This window comes from Mytilus californianus, unplaced genomic scaffold, assembly GCF_021869535.1.
Source record: "Mytilus californianus isolate M0D057914Y unplaced genomic scaffold, xbMytCali1.0.p SCAF_24, whole genome shotgun sequence".
NCBI lineage: Eukaryota > Metazoa > Mollusca > Bivalvia > Mytilida > Mytilidae > Mytilus > Mytilus californianus.
In genome coordinates this window covers 6,102,822-6,119,602 of record NW_026262673.1, presented here as the reverse complement: position 1 = coordinate 6,119,602, position 16,781 = coordinate 6,102,822, and the positions used below count along the sequence as shown (strand labels likewise).

General features: G+C 32.0%; 1 protein-coding gene across 11 annotated transcripts in view; it reads left to right on the top strand.

The window, feature by feature from the left end:
• LOC127732453 (transient receptor potential cation channel subfamily M member 3-like) overlaps positions 1-11,938 on the top strand; it is a 99,154-nt gene extending 87,216 nt beyond the window's left edge. For 2 of the 11 annotated variants that reach the window (XM_052241498.1, XM_052241496.1), the window contains exons 9-15: positions 1,729-1,897; positions 2,853-3,085; positions 4,427-4,505; positions 5,636-5,660; positions 9,682-9,750; positions 10,908-10,970; positions 11,737-11,938. In XM_052241498.1, the coding sequence (XP_052097458.1) occupies positions 1,729-1,897; positions 2,853-3,085; positions 4,427-4,505; positions 5,636-5,660; positions 9,682-9,750; positions 10,908-10,970; positions 11,737-11,808 (710 nt within the window). In that variant the 3' untranslated portion in view covers positions 11,809-11,938. Of the gene's footprint in view, positions 1-1,728; positions 1,898-2,852; positions 3,086-4,426; positions 4,506-5,635; positions 5,661-9,681; positions 9,751-10,907; positions 10,971-11,736 lie in introns of those variants that run through there. The other 9 variants (XM_052241494.1, XM_052241501.1, XM_052241490.1 and 6 more) reach the window with 7 other exon arrangements.
• The last annotated feature ends 4,843 nt before the right edge of the window (positions 11,939-16,781 follow it).

Here is a 16,781-nt window from a genome sequence, read left to right as displayed (position 1 = left end):
GATTATACGTGTAACTCACATGAAAAAATTTACGTTAATTTCATGTGAATTAAGATTCACATTAATTTCAAGTGAAATTTTTCACGTGAATTTTACTTGAACTTTATAAAGAAAATATGTATTTTTCATGATTTTAATAGTGTTTGAATACCTTTGTTTGAAAATTAACGTAAACAAATTCATGTGATTTTCAGTTCAGGTGAGTTTCGCAAATTAACTCGTTTGAACTGAAATTTCATTGTGTGAGCCAGTGTATAACGAAATCTTTAAAGCGAAATAATATAAATACAGCAATAATACTGATTTTAAGAAACATGCCATTTTCTACATAAACAAAAGGGAAAGACGGGTTTCAGATGAAACATGCTAGTAGTAGATATATCTGGTCGAGTATAGATACAAAGTTAAGGATAACTGAGTAATGAATAAGGTTTTATGATTTTGTACTACAAACAGTACTACTTTAAAAAGAAACTTTTAAACCAAGTGTTCCAAGCGGTGATTTTGAAATCATTCCTTCGAACATTTTATTCCTACCGAAGGTCGGTGGTTTACTCCGGGGACTCCGGCTTCCTCCATCCATAAAAACTTACCGCCACGAAATAGCAAAATAGTGTTGAAAGTGACTTTAAACACCAATCAATTAATCAATAGAACACTTTACGGACGCCATCACGAGTTTGTTGACCGATATGCAATACTTGTTTCACATATGACGACGGATATGTACCAATTGTTATAACCACATGCATTCCCGTCCTCTTGTCATCGATTTGACCTACCGAATAAGACTTATCATCGTGTTTGTACCTACAAGAGAAACACGACGGGTGCCACATATTGAGCAGGATCTGCTTACCGTTCTTGAGCACCTGAGATCACTCTCAATTTAAGGTGGGGTTCGTGTTGCTCAGTTTTGTATGTTGTGTTTTGTATACTGTGTATCTGCTTTTCAGTTCGTTTTCGACTCATGAGTTTAAATATCAATTTAGCATCTTTTAAAATATATAAATCTTTTACTTTCCGAATACGGTACTCCTACTGGTTTATTATTTGCAGCATTTAAAAAGCGTGTGCTCTTGCTGTTTGCCTTTGTTTCAAGGGAAAAGACTAGATAGATCAAACTTTAATTTACATAACTTAATAGATACACCGTCAAGAAATCTAGCGCGGCTTTAATCAACTTTGATCTAATAAATGCATAAAGATTTTATATCTGTGTATATATATTTGGGTTAACGCAAGTAAACATTTTGAGAGCAGATGTGAAATAAAATTTGCAAGATGTTTTTGGTAGTTCATCTTACGTAAAACCTGTTTATTTACGAACACATTTTACTGTGACAGTCTTAAAATCATTTTTGTAGAATTGATTTTGTAATTATATAAATATACATGATTCATACACTTTATTTTTATCTGTTTTCTATTTTGTGAAACTATGCTAATCGGTTTTTTTATAACAATTGTGACATGGTTAAGATTATTATACTATCTATCTTCATAAATAAGATATACTTTCTTTTCCCGCAATAAAATTAAGACACCAAATTGTAAATTAAACTTGATATGTTTTGAAAGAGAGGGTTCATAAGAGCATAAATTATTAGATTTGTAAATTATAATAATAAGAACAACTCTTTCTCAAGTGAAATGTACAAAATTGTTTGGTAAAATTAGTTTATTATTGCTTCTCTGTTTCTAATTTTGTGTCTCATTCAATCTTAGTGACTGAACCAAACTGCACCTTCAACAAGACAATATATGAAAGTGATGTGAGTGGAGTTTTACCGCGATGTCCAACGAAACTTGGTTTATACATTACACCTTACTTAAAAGCCCTTTACGCATTGATAGCAGTGGTCATAATGCTGAATCTTTTGATAGCTATGTACAGGTAGAAAGTAAATGGTATACGCTGAACAATGCAAAAAAACATGATATTCAATGTGCTCAGATCTATACAAAAGAGAGGCTAAAAATACCAGAGGAAAATTCAAACTCAGAAGTCGAAATCAAAATGACATTGCCAATGGAAAAAACGAAAAACGACCAAACGACAACCAATTATATACAAAACAAAACATAAAAAACTAAACTAAGGAAATATTGAACTAATAAATATGCTTCTAATCACAGAAAACACTTACAAATGTAGTTATTTTGTTTGTACTCCTGTCTGCTTCGTTAAACAAATGTTATCTGTGAAAACGGGTTAACACATTTCGTCAACAAGGGTTTCCCTCGGTTTTAGTTTGTAACCCGGATCTGTTTTCTCTCAATCGATTTATGACTTTTGAACAACGGTATACTACTGTTGCCTTTTTTTACAAATCCTGTAGTCAGCATTTTGGTATTGATACATGTATGAAAGATAACTGAATTCATTTTTTTTGTAAATTTAATGTTTTTAAATGTTAAATTATTTGGAACACTAATATTTGTCTATCCCAGGAATAGATCGTATTATCCGTATCGCACAACTTATCGGAGTTTTTAGTTTTTAATACTCTTCAACATTGCATTTGAAAAAAGTATGACAAAAATACTGAACTCCATGGTATATTCAAAAAGTGGAAGTCCATAAATACTGACAAAATCAAACGTTTGCAACCAAATGGACGAGTGGAAAACAACTTTCATATTCCTGACTTGGAACACGCATTTTCCGAAAATGGTGGTTTTATCTGGTTTTATAACAAAATAAACCTCCTACTTGTATGACAGTTGCTTATATGTCCGTTATATTGACACAATGTTGGTGAGCAACCCAAACAGACATATTTTCCAAAGATAAACACATATATTGTTTGTGAAGCGAATTTTGACACACTTGCTCAATTGAATTTCAGTAACATTTTTGAGGACGTCCATACAAAATCGATGATTTATTGGTCTGAGCTACAGACATCTTTTCTTGAGGAATATAGTATCCAAACAATATTTCCAATACACCTCCAGTTACTTACCTTACCGGGAACAGTAGTTGCAATTGTGTGGCTTTTCTGCGCAAATCTACGACAGCAGAATTCTGACGAAAATGATCGTACTAAAGAGCTTAATCATCACCCACAATTTGTCAGAGGTATGGTGTACATTTCAAAAATAGAAGATTTTCGTACCGTTTGTTTAAATTAGCAAATTTGCAGACATTTAAAAGAAAGATGTACAGTTAAACTTTAACAGTTATAACCTCAGGTGCAAATACAAATGCGAAGAATCAATCAAGGTAAATAATTAAAAACTGGGGGAATCAAATGAACTCCAAAAGGTTGCTTCGAAAGAGAAGCGTCTGTTGGTTAAACAACAACCGCAATTCGTATCCACACTTACTCTAAATGTCACAATTGAGCCTTTACTGTACTTTCACATATCGCACGACTATTCTGTTATCCGAAAGAGCAAAAACATGTCGCTAGTGAGTTTGTACACAGCATAGCGTATCGGTCAACAATTTCTAAACCGTTAACCCTATCTATGTTGATATCAGTCGTTTTCCACTTAATTGTGTTGGTTGGTTGATTGATTGTTAGTTGCTTTACGTCCAGTGGCAAATATCTCATTCATATTCAGGACGAGAACAAATTAACAATAAATATAATAGGTAATTCCTGTAATAGAGACGGTCCGGGATGAAGGTCGGTGAAAATCTGTACTTGCTCGGGAAAATGAGGGTACATTGGATAGTAACAGAAATTTAGCCTTGCAACAGGCCACCTCAGACCCCTCAAAGAATTATTGCAAGGGTTCCTAACGTACAAAGAACGTGGCACTCTCTTTACATGAAGTATCGAATTTAACGTCCCAATTCTGACCGAACGTGGCTGCGAACTTGTACATCCCTCAAAGCCGATCGGACGCCCCACTTTTGCGATAGTTTTACTAGGGTCGAAGGAAGAATGCACCGGCGTAAAACATTGTTTAAAATATGTTAACGCCATGACAAGGGGGTATGTTGCTGCAGAGAAATGGTAATTTGACCAAGTCTGCTATTTACTTTGAAGTCGTCTATCTGTGTCAAATTGGAAAATTGAAGATGCTTCGTAATCTTGTTTTGGTGATATCCTTAAGAAGGAATTTTAATGTAAAAGTACTTATGACCTGTAATGGTTTACTTTTGCAAATTGTGACTTGGATGGAGAGTTGTATCATTGGCACTCAAACCACATCTTTTTATATCTATATTATGATTTTAGTTATCTAGTGTTGACACTTCTCAAAATAATCTATTTTGATAAAAATAGGTGTTGTTCACTTTATTCGAGTATTTAAGTGAAGTACCAATTACAGAATATTCATTCGTTGTTTAAAAAGACGTTAAACCAGTGTCCCTATATTACATGAAGTCTTAAATGAAAAATATTTTTAAAAAAATGAAGTTAACTATTGATAGTTATCGTAAAAGTATTTGATGCTTTACTTTCAGTTTTTCTCTTTGATTCTAATTATGATTTGCAACTTAAATCGACAGAAGCAGAGGAGACAAAGGCTCAAAAAGACCAAGGGTAAATATACTATTCAATGCATTATTGTCTATTTGTAGTGTATATTTGAATGGTATGTAATGAATTATAAAGACAGTGTGTTCTTCTTTTTCTTTATTTGAAATCTAATCTTTCCAAATAAAAGTTGTGTTTTCCTTTAAAATACATGTTGTCCATGTTGCCTATGTGAAGAAAAAATTAATAGAGCTTGATTAATGTTTAAACTGTTGTAGCTATGTGTTTTCGTCGTCAAGTGGCCAATATTACAAAGAAGTAAGGACGGTGTCACACATAAAGATGTTTTCAGGTGAAATCTTAAAAAATCTGGAATTTAAAATTCATATTATAATTCAGAAGAGCATTGGTTAAGAAACAAAATAATCTCAAAATAATGATAGGTTATGGCACTCCTTTTCGAGATATTTGATTTTTAGAAAATGACGGGATAAGTTTGACTCGGACTTTAGCCTTATATTTAGCATTGACATTATTTGGATCTCAAATTGTAAGAAAAGAAATCTAGAATCTGCTTAAATTTTAGTAATGACCTTTTATGAGCTATTAAAGTCTTCTAGGAAAAGAAAAAAGGGTGAAATGGGGCAAGATATTTTACCTTGTATCGTAGGGAAAACCCAAGGAGTCCGAACATCTGACAAAAATTCCTTAACCTGAAATGACTACATCCTTAAACTCTAAACATCAAGTTATAATGTGTGCAATTGAAGGATCGGAAAAAAAGAGAAAACATAAGTTTTGGGGTTTTGGTTTGCATAAATAATGTGTATGTTTTTAAGGTATAAAGACAATGATCTTAAATTTCCTTCTTAATATTTTCCATAAATACAGATATAGTCTAGTTGTCCGAGTGGCGTAGGGTTATGGCCAAAGTGTTGGCCATGTCTCCACTGAGGGGAGAATATGTCAGATCTATCAGATCTAACATTGTTAAGGTCACCACGTATATTTCAAATTAGTTGTTCCTACTCGAGTCGTTCGTTTTCTGAAATCATGTAATAATTGGTTTGATGATTTAAGATGATCTTTATGTGACAGATCAGCTGTCAAGAATTTATTTGAAATAAAGAAAAAAAACTTTTGCTATAATGTGCATTTTTTTTTATTACGGATGACGATTAACTTTTTTTTTGCAGGAAAATAGATGTTAACACAGTTACGGTAAACCTTTTCTTTTGTTTTAACAGTGAATAATTTTGACTGTCGAATACGAGTGATCGATTTAGATGTAAATAAATGATTAAATCATACATTTCATATAAATCAATTCGTTATACATAGGTTTTTTATACAGAAAGTATTGTGTTTTGGGCAACGTTGGCACTATTAGCATGATTAGTATGTTCATACAACCAAAAGATGACTGAAAATTCAATCATATTGTATAATATTTATTTATTAAAAACCTTTTTTAAATTGTCCGTTTATAAATTTTTGAAATGATAGAGAAACCAAGGTTTCAGCTCCCTCATGTAAAGCTGAAGTGAGATAGATGTCGCTATTTTTAAGCTCCTTTTAGGTTATATAGCTCTTCAACTGTTTCGGTTCTTGTACATCCTTGGCTTTCAAATATTCCTCTTTGAGCGTTCATGATGAAGGTAAATCTAGAAAAGCGCTTCGGACGCATGACATCTATAACATGTTGTTTCATTTTCTACAAATAAAAAAATTGTCAATAAGCTATGATATTTTTTTCTGAATATGGAATATTTCAGTTTGTTTTGATCTATCCAACGTGAGTCTTTGTGTGTTCGCCATCGAAGCCGCCGTTAAAAGTTTCTAGTACAGAAAGTCGGGCTGTCAAGACGGTTCAATCGATTGCTCGACTTTATTCATAAAATTTGTTATTGGCAAATTGTGTTACGAGAATAGAGAATGTTTCAATGTGTCGTGGAGTTAATGCAACAGTAGTTTACCGGTGATAAATTTCATAAATCGATGTGAAAGAAACAATTGTGTTAAGCAATTAACAAAAACTGAGATAATTAGATATTGCGTTAAGCAATGATCAAAAACGGGGGTAAACGGGTATTGTGTTAAACAATGAACAAAAACTGATGTAATCGGATGCTGTGTTAAGAAGTGAATAAAAACTGTGATAATCGATGTAGTAATCAGTGTGTCGTTAGGCAATGAACAAAAACTGAGATAATCGCTGTGTCGTTAAGCAATGAATTAAAAACTGAGATAATCGATGCAGTAATAGGTATGTTGTTAAGCCATAAATAAAAACTGAGATAATCGGTGTAGTAATCGGTGGGGTGTTAAGCAATGACCAAAAATGGAGATAATCGGTGTAGTAATCAGTGTGTCGTTAAGCAATGAACAAAAACTGAGATAATCGGTGTAGTAATCAGTGTGTCAATTAGCAATAAACAAAACTGAGAAAACCGATGAAGAAATCGGTGCATCGTTAAGCTATGAACAAACCTGAGATAATCGGTGTAGTAATTGGGTTGTCGTTAAGCAATGAACAACAACTGACATAATCGGTGTAGTAATCAGTGTGTCAATAAGCAATAAACAAAAATTGAGATAATCGGTGTAGTAATCGGTGCATTGTTCAGCAATGAACAAAAACTGAGACAATCGGTGTAGTAATTAGGGTGTCGTTAAACAATGAACAACAACTGACATAATCGGTGAAGTCATCGGTGGGGTGTTAAGCTTTGAACAAAATACTGACAAAATCGATGTAGTTATCGGTGTGTCCTTAAGCCAAAATAAAAACTGGGATATTCGGTGTAGTAATCCGCGTGTCGTTAAGCAATGAACAAAAACTGAGATAATCGGTGGGTCGTTAAGCAATGAACTAAAACTGAAACAATCGGTGTTGTAATTGGGGTGTCGTTAAACAATGAACAACAACTGACATAATCGGTGAAGTAATCGGTGTGTTGTGTTAAGCGTTGAACAAAAAACTGATATAATCGACGAAGTAATCGGTGTGTCCTTAAGCCATAAATAAAAACTGGGATATACGGTGTAGTAATCCGTGTGTCGTTAAAGAATGAACAAATCTGAGATAATCGATGTAGTAATCGGTGTGTTGTTAAGCCATAAATAAAACTGAGATAATCTGTGTAGTAATCGGTGTGTCGTTAAGCAACGAATTAAAACTGAGATAATCGGTGTGTCGTTAAGCAACGAACAAAAATTGAGATAATCGTTGTAGTAATTGGGGTGTCGTTAAGCAATGAACAACAACTGACATAATCGGTGTAGTAATCGATGGGGTGTCAAGCATTGAACAAAAAACTGACATAATCGATATAGTTAACGGTGTGTCGTTAAGCCATAAATAAACACTGGAACATTCGGTATAGTAATCCGTGTGTCATTAAACAATGAACAAAAACTGAGATAATCGATGCAGTAATCGGTGTGTCGTTAAGCCATGAATAAAAACTGACATAATCGTTATAGGAATCAGTGTGTCAATAAGCAATAAACAAAAACTGAGATAATCGGTGTAGTGATCGGTGCATCGTTAAGCAATGAACAAAAACTGAGACAATCGGTGTAGTAATTGGGGTGTCGTTAAACAATGAACAACTGACATAATCGGTGTAGTAATCGGTGGGGTGTTAAGCATTGAACAATAAACTGACATAATCGATGTAGTTATCGGTGTGTTCTTAGCCTTAAATAAAAACTGGGATATTCGGTGTGGTAATCCGCGTGTCGTTAAACAATAAACAAATCTGTGATAATCGATGTAGTAATCAGTGTGTCGTTAGGCCATAAATAAAACTGAGATAATCGGTTTAGTAATCGGTGTGTCGTTAAGCAACGAACAAAAAATTGACATAATCGGTGTAGTAATTTGGGTGTCGTTAATCAATGAACAATAACTGACATAATCGGCATAGTAATCGGTGGGGTGTTAAGCATTGAACAAAAACTTTACATAATCGATATAGTTATCAGTGTGTCGTTAAGCCATAAATAAAAACTTGGATATTCGGGTTGTAATCCGTGTGTCGTTAAACAATGAACAAAAACTGAGATAATCGATATAGTAATCGGTGTGCCTTTTAGCCATACATAAAAACTGAGATAATTGGTGTAGTAATCGGTGTGTCGTTAAGCGATGAACAAAAACTGAGATAATCGGTGTGTCGTTAAGCAGTGAACAAAAACTGAGATAATCGGTGTGTCGTTTAGCAATGCACAAAAACTGAGATAATCGGTGTAGTAATTGGTGTGTCGTTAAGCAATGAAAAAACTGAGATAATCGGTGTGTGGTTAAGCAATGAACAAAACTGAGATAATCGGTGTAGTAGTCATATGGGTTTTAAACAATGAACAAAAACTGAGATAATTTGTGTAGTTATCGTAGGGGTGTTACCCAATTCCAAATTAGTGTAGCATACGGATATTTATCAAGGTAATTTAACATGTTTTGGTTTTCATTCATGTTAAAACAGCTATATGTGAAACGTATAGATTTGAGGAGTTTTAAATGTAAATTGTATCTTGAACATGTACCTCTCCAATTGTATCGGTTCTTAAACATTGTTGGCTTTCAAATATTCGACATCGGAAATTCCTGATGAAGGTTTATCCAGAAAAGCTCCTCGAACGCATGAAAATTATAAAGTGTTGTTTTCATTTTTAACAGCACTGGGTCGATACCGCTGCTAGTATTCTATTTATCCCCGAGGGTATAATCAGCTCAGTAGTCAGTATTTCGGTACTGAAATGATTTTTAACAAACTTTTGAAAAATTGCCCGTTTATAAATTTATAAATTATTTAGAAACTAAGGTTTCAATTCCCTCCGACAAAGCTGAATTAGATCAATTTGGCTATAAATTTTAGGTTGTTTTTTTTTGTTTGTTTTTATTTTTTTTTAGGGAGGGGGGGGGGGGGGGGGGGGGTCATGTAGCTCTTCAACTAGTTCGTTTCTTATGCATCCTTAATTTTTAAATAGTCGTCATTGAGCGTTCCTGGCGAACAAAAATCATGAAAAGCGCTTCGGACGCATGAAATTTATAAAGTGTTGTTTTCAGGTTTTACGGTCTCCTATTAATTACAATAAAGGAACATGCATTTATCAATATCATTAAATGTGTTTAATTTAAACAATTGTACATTCATGTATCTGCCACTACCAAGAAAAATATATTAGAATCAGTCAACATTATTTCTATAAAATCATGTTTTTATAAATGCTTCAGAGAGAATCTGACTCTAATAGCACAAAGCAAGAAATACAAAACGAGAGTAATAACAGGATAACTCAAGAGGTATGTAAACAAACATATTCATTAAAAAAAACAGGCAGAAGATAAACTAATAACACCAAGCAAAACAAAAAAACGGACGACTCCACAAAACACTACATAGCAAACTAAAGATTGAGCAACACGAACCCCACAAAAAGTCTGGGGGTAAGTTTAGGTGCTACGGCAAGGTAAGCAGTTCCTGTTCCATATGTTGCCTGTACTAAATCAGAGATATGGCAGTTGTTTTGCACTTGTTCCGTTGATTGATAGCATTTGTTTTTGATTTTTGGACTTTGCCTTTTTGAACTTGCCTTGAAGTTCGGTATTTTTTGTTTTTTTTTACTTTTTTGCATCCGTCATGTTGTTTGTGCAAGTGCATATCCTTGTTTCATACAATTATGTTAGATGTAAACGATTTTCCAGTAAAAAAATCCTCTTATTATCAAAATTGTTGAACTTTTAGCGGTATAAAAATTAATATTGACAATACACAAATCTGTGTGCATGTTATACACAAATCTGTGTGCATGTTATACAAAAATATATCTGCAAAACATTACTGTGTAAATTTCAGTCTTCACATTGTTTCTATAAACATTTGTGCAAAGTTCTCGTGTCAACAGTATAGGTTTTGTTATCACTGTTCAGCGTAGTTATGTGACTTTTTTATGTTAACTATTATGCATATATTTATTCGTTTATTAATAAAAAAAAATAAAAAATATATTATTTGTTTATTTTTTAATTGTATTTTTGTGCAAATATAATGTATAAATATGAGTTTGTCACTGTGAAATCTTAATCTAAATGTTATTACAATAGATAAGGCTACATTTACTCGGAATATGTTATTACAATAAAGAAGACTACATTTACTCGGAATATGTTATTACAACAAAGAAGACTACATTTACTCGGAATATGTTACTACAATAAAGAAGACTACATTTACTCGGAATATGTTATTACAATAAAGAAGACTAAATTTACTCGGAATATGTTATTACAATAAAGAAGACTACATTTACTCGGAATATGTTACTACAATAAAGAAGACTACATTTACTCGGAATATGTTATTACAATAAAGAAGACTACATTTACTCGGAATATGTTATTACAATAAAGAAGACTACATTTACTCGGAATATGTTTGATTATCTATTATCATTTTTCAGATAATCAACAGACTTAAAAATCTGGAAGGTAGCTTAACAGAATTAAAGGATACAAAGAAAATGGTTTGTAGTTTAAATAATTTAATTTTTTGTTTCTGATATTTTTGACATTTGACTTCAAATGCAATTGGCATCATGCTCATTCATAAGATAATGGTTTTCACTTTCGTTTACTTTAACGTTCAATGAAAAAAAAGACAAGATTAAATTAACCGTTCAAACAAAAGGATTGTTGTATGTGCTGCACAGTATGACCGCTGAGATCAAGGACGCAAACGTAGAAAAATGCAAGAGAATATTTTGGATAGAGGAATTCACCTAAAAACCCCACAGAGAGTTGTTGAAAGAGTTATTTGAAAATGGCCCTGTGTATTTATACATATCGCACAGCCAAATGAACGTCCCACTTTAGTGAAGGTTTTAATTTAGGATCTGGTGAATTATTCGGATGACCGTAAATATCAACCCGAGTCTTGCTTTCTTTTACTTTTTATTGATATAATATATTTTCCATTCAGCATATTGTATTTCGATTTTATATTAGACAAAAAAAAAACCTTGAAAAAGGTAACCATCTATTACTTCATAATGACATATACAATTTTGTTTTATCCTGTACGAACTAAGGTTGACTAAAATCAAAACTTTTTCATACGTATTTGTTTAATTATTTGCAGACTCGTGACTGTTTTATTTCATTGTATTTTAACAGTTGATAAATTAGCTGCAACTTAAAGCACATATCTGTCCAATAAGGAAACAATTTCATAACTTCTCAATAGACATTTTAATTGATTTTAAATTCATCTTTGTTCTTTTACTTTTTCAGATGATGGACAAATTGCAAAGTATGGAAGAAAGTTTAAAACACGGTTCTAGAAATGATATGAATGGATCTTAGTCTAATGTCTTCTGTAGACGATCTGAATGATATAATCGTAGTAACAATACATCCTGAGTACAATATAGGGATTTGTAATGAGAGAGAACTGTGCTTTTTTTCTAGAATTTTAGATAGACCAATTTGAAATATATATGTTGATAGAGAATTGTTTTTCATTTAATCAAAATATCATGTTAAGTAAATGATTTTAACGTTCAGAAATGTTTTTTTCCAATATTTATGATACCGCCTTACTTATTGTATTTTACACCTAAAAAAGAACAAATGTTAGTTTTAACTGTACATTTTTTGCTGCCGACGTAGACATTGGATACAACATTCCTGGTTATTGAAATAACATTGACGGTACCCATTGTGCACCAGATGTGAGAAATGTATCTATTACTATATATTGGCCAAAATATTTGAAAGCCTAAAATATAATACAAACGTTTAAGAGTTGTTAAAACAATAAATAGAACAAAAGTAAATTCAAAACTGGACAAGGAATCAAAGCTATCCACGAGGGAGAAAAAATCCTTTAATTAAAAAGATTTCAAAATTTTATAACAACAAATTAAAACAAAGCATGGTAGGAGTACTGGCTACTTAGCTAGTGATACTATCGGGAACAAATAGTCCACCAGCAAAGGTATCAGCCAAGTGGTAATAATAATATTGACGGTACCAATTTTACTGCTCTAGAAATTTTTGATAATCATAGGTTATGACATGATCCTTGTGGCCATGTTGTTACCGGACACTTTGTTCAAATACCGTGAGGTGTTGTGTTTCTAAGAAAGGCCCAAAATTCCATCCACCTTTTAAAATTAACTGGAAGAGGTGTTTTGTAAACTCATTAACGCCTCCCTTTCCCCTTTCTGCAAATCATTCTGAAGACGAGATAATGTTGATTATAAAGTTTTGATTCCTTGTTTTAAAAAATCATCAATTTTTGAAGATATTTTGTTTTCAATATTTCGAAAATGACCTAATACAAGATTTCTTTTGAAAGATGCCGAGGCTATAGAACAAACTTAAGGAAAGCGTGTTGTGTAAACAACGTTTTCGTCGATTAACGTAAATACCTTACCGAAGTACTTCAACAACGACTGAATTAAAATCTGCTACTGAACATCTCAAAGTTCCCATATGTATTTGCTTCCTAAACTACACGAGCACCTTTTATGATTTTTGTTTTACTAGAAGATGCCCGCGAATCGCGGTACAATTGGGCAAGTGTTAAAAACAAAGAGTTTTTAAATTTCGCGGGCAGTACGTCGACTGAGCATGCGCGAAAGCGTATAAGACACGGATCGATAACGGTCTCCGAATTTGGATATTTTCTCAAAAATTGGCGTTTTCTGTGGAAAAAAGATTGTTTCAAAGACAAATTTAGGAAGTACAAAACACTACATTTATACGTCATATCACAAATATTTCCGACTTTGTATGGTTTCAGAGGAGTTGCGGCTCAATGAAATCGGTTCCTTCCTTTAGTAGTATAGATATCTGTGTTCACTTGTTTCGATTGTTCTGACTTGTTCATTTTCAGTTGTTAAAGAACTCGCTATGAAAAAAGGTGTAAGACATGGTTGGCACAACTTTTTGGTAGAATTGATAGGACGGCATAATTCCACATCAACAGGTCAAGAACTTTAAGCTTGTGGTCACTGAATGCGATCAGTCTTTAATATAACATCATTTATGATTATTTTTCGTTTTTTCTCCTTCTATTACACTGCATGAAAGTATTAATTTAAGGTATCAATAAACTACTTGAAAATCAGTCGTAATTTCCGATTTTATTTTTTTTCTGGTAGTTTATAGTTCAAGTAAACGCAATGTTTAATAGTAGTTTACAACTAGTAAGTTCATGAATTGACACCTGATATACTGTCCAGTAATTTTCGAATTTAACAAAGTTTAATATACATACAACATCAAATTTAATGTAGAGAAAATCTGTATAACATGATTTACTACAAATTAAAGTCAATAATATTCCAAACAGTAAGCTGTTTACTGTGGTTTTAAATCTGATACAACATCGAGTTAAAAATTTAATACAACGATAAACTTTCATTTAATGCAAATTGAAATCAAATTCAACTTCAAGTTTAAAGATTTTATGTGCAAAATAACTTGATTTACTTCAAATTTAAACTCATTTTGACTCCATTTACTATCGAAAATCTTTGTAATATCCGTGTTTGGTGCACCAAATATATGCCAATTGACCTGCAAATTCACGACAGAAAACAGTATATTTGCAGCTTTCATCCACATGTTCTTACAATCGAACCCTATTATAATGCAGGATATATTTGTTTATACAAACATACTTCAGTATAACAAACAAAGCCATAATTGTACACCCTAAGTTGCCACAACCCATAATTCGAATTAAACACTCACGATTGCCTCAAAATATAAGATATTACAGTGAGAGGAGCAACTGGAAATTCATAAAAAAAAGCTGCCCGTAATGGAGATCTAGACTATGGCGAAATCCTGAATAAAAAAAAAACAATTATCTAGAATCTTAGCTAAATTTATTCATTATTTTCAATTTACAAATACATGACAAATTAAAGTACTAACATTCCATTCTATAATAATTAAAAGAAAACATCTACATACATAACAAAATTATAAAACTCTAATTTTGTGCATTTTTGTTTGTTTTTGCTTAAAGCTGTTTTTAAGGAACAAAAACATATCAACTTCATGACGAAAAGGACTGAGTATTTAAATATCATAAGCAGAAACATATTTGCAGAATTCTCTTTGTTGTGGTTGTTCTGATTGTCTTACCTAATTACAACTAACAACTATTTTAATAGAAAGAGTTATTTCCCTTTGAATACAAAGATTCGAACTGAATAATAAAATCCAACGTAATTTGGAGGGTTTAACAAGCACCCAATTCTATACAACCCCTTTCTTATTAAAATAAAAAAATCAAGATCTTAATACTTACTTTTTATAAGAATATTAATAATTATAAACGTGTAAACCTTTAAGCTAAAAAAAACAACAACAAATTTCTTCAATTTTTAAAGATACGAAAAATATTCTTATTTTAACAAGAGTTGTTTCCCTTTCATTGCTTACTGTTTTTAATCAATTGAAGAAAGAAAAAAAAAGATTCACATATAAGATCCCAGTTACATGTCTATATGTTTTATCAGTGCAATTAATTTCAAAATATATATTTGATTATGCTCGCGTGGACATCAATATAATATACAAAATACACAATGAAGAGCTTCACCACTAAAACAAGGATTTTAAATGTAAAACCAACTGTTGTATACATGCATTGTATGATTACTTACATCAGGGTACCAGATAAAATTTACTGCTATCTAGTTTTTTCTTGTTTATATTGTATAATTACGCACAACAGAAATATTTAAAACATTGAAATTTAATATATACCAAGTTTCTTACTATTTCGAAGAATTACCATTTTGTCTTCTTTTTTTTTTTTACTACTATGTGCAAATAATACACTGCTTATTTTCTCAGTATCACTTCCATATTTATAAAAAAAACCAAGATTTTTCATCTAAAAATGAAGATTCTATAAAAAAATATTTTTTTTAACATTTATTTTTCGTGATGCTAGGTTACAAATCAAAAAGTTATTATATTTTGTTTTGCCAATGAAATGTACATTGTTCGTGTTATTTTTAAATAGTTTTGCCCATTACGACATTACTGTTGTTTCGAAAAGCACTTTTCTTTACTTTTTTTTATCAAAAACGTTCTCCTTCGAACCGCTTGTTGTTATTGAAGACGGTATGTTGACATCCGGCATGAAGATGTATTTTTTCTCTTTCTGTTTGCATCTATTTGATTTCGTGATGACTGAAATATGTTAATATAAGAATAGAACGATATATCAGATTTTTTGTTTTTTTTTAGTTTTGGACAAATAATTGTGTAAAAATTATTAACAATTACATGTAGCATTTACTTTGGTCGGTAAAACTTGCATACTTAAAACGAATAAAGTTTAATCATTGACATTATTTTTAAACTATTTAAACACCCATTCATGTCCTGGCACGACTTCTGGTTTTATCCTTGAGGAAACTGCCCCAACCTTTCGTTTATGGTGCTGCCGTCTGCTTCTCTTGGTTAGTTGACCATCATGCTTTTGGCCTAGTTTTTTTTACTAATTTATCAACATCGTCGGACCTCCAAGGCAGAGGTCTGACGATAAACGATCCTTCGTCTTATGAATCTGTTTGTTCATAAGACATGTTCTGCACCACAAGGCTTTACGAGCCCTTTTCTTTTTGTTCCTCTGGTATACTGGACTTTTACTTTTAGGGCCTTTTTTCTGTTGTTTAATTTCTAAAAAAAAGAGAATAAAGCTCAAATCAAAATTCCTTGAATTTCATTTTGAATACATACAAATAGATTCCATATATGCCGTAATAACTCTCTTTCAATAAAGATATTATTATCATTATTATTATTATTATTTTTATTTTTATTATTATTATAACCTCAGCAAAAAGCAGTCTGTAAAAACAATACTAGTGATTACTGTGACTGAAAGCATGCTGTATATTATTTATGAATATGATATATTATCCAACAGAACACTCAATTCTTAGCATTTAATTTCTCTCTCTCTCTCTCTCTCTCTCTTGAAAAGCCCGGCTGGCGAGAGAGGGAGAAAGAAATTCTACCGCTACATCAAATGAAGGCCTGCCGAGCTTTTTGAGTATTGAAAATTCAATTGTCGAGAGTGGAGAAATATTATATTGTACGAGATTCGGTGTTGGATTCTGTTTCTATTTTAATTTTTAGACGTTACGTAGACAAACTTTTTCACTGATCTGCAAAATGATGTATAAATATATATGTGACGTCGTTAGATATGGTCACCTTTTTCCTTTTTTTATTGTAGCGTCACAAAAGGAATTTAGTGAAAAGCAAAAAGAAAATGAAGTTAAAAGGGGGTTCCCTGT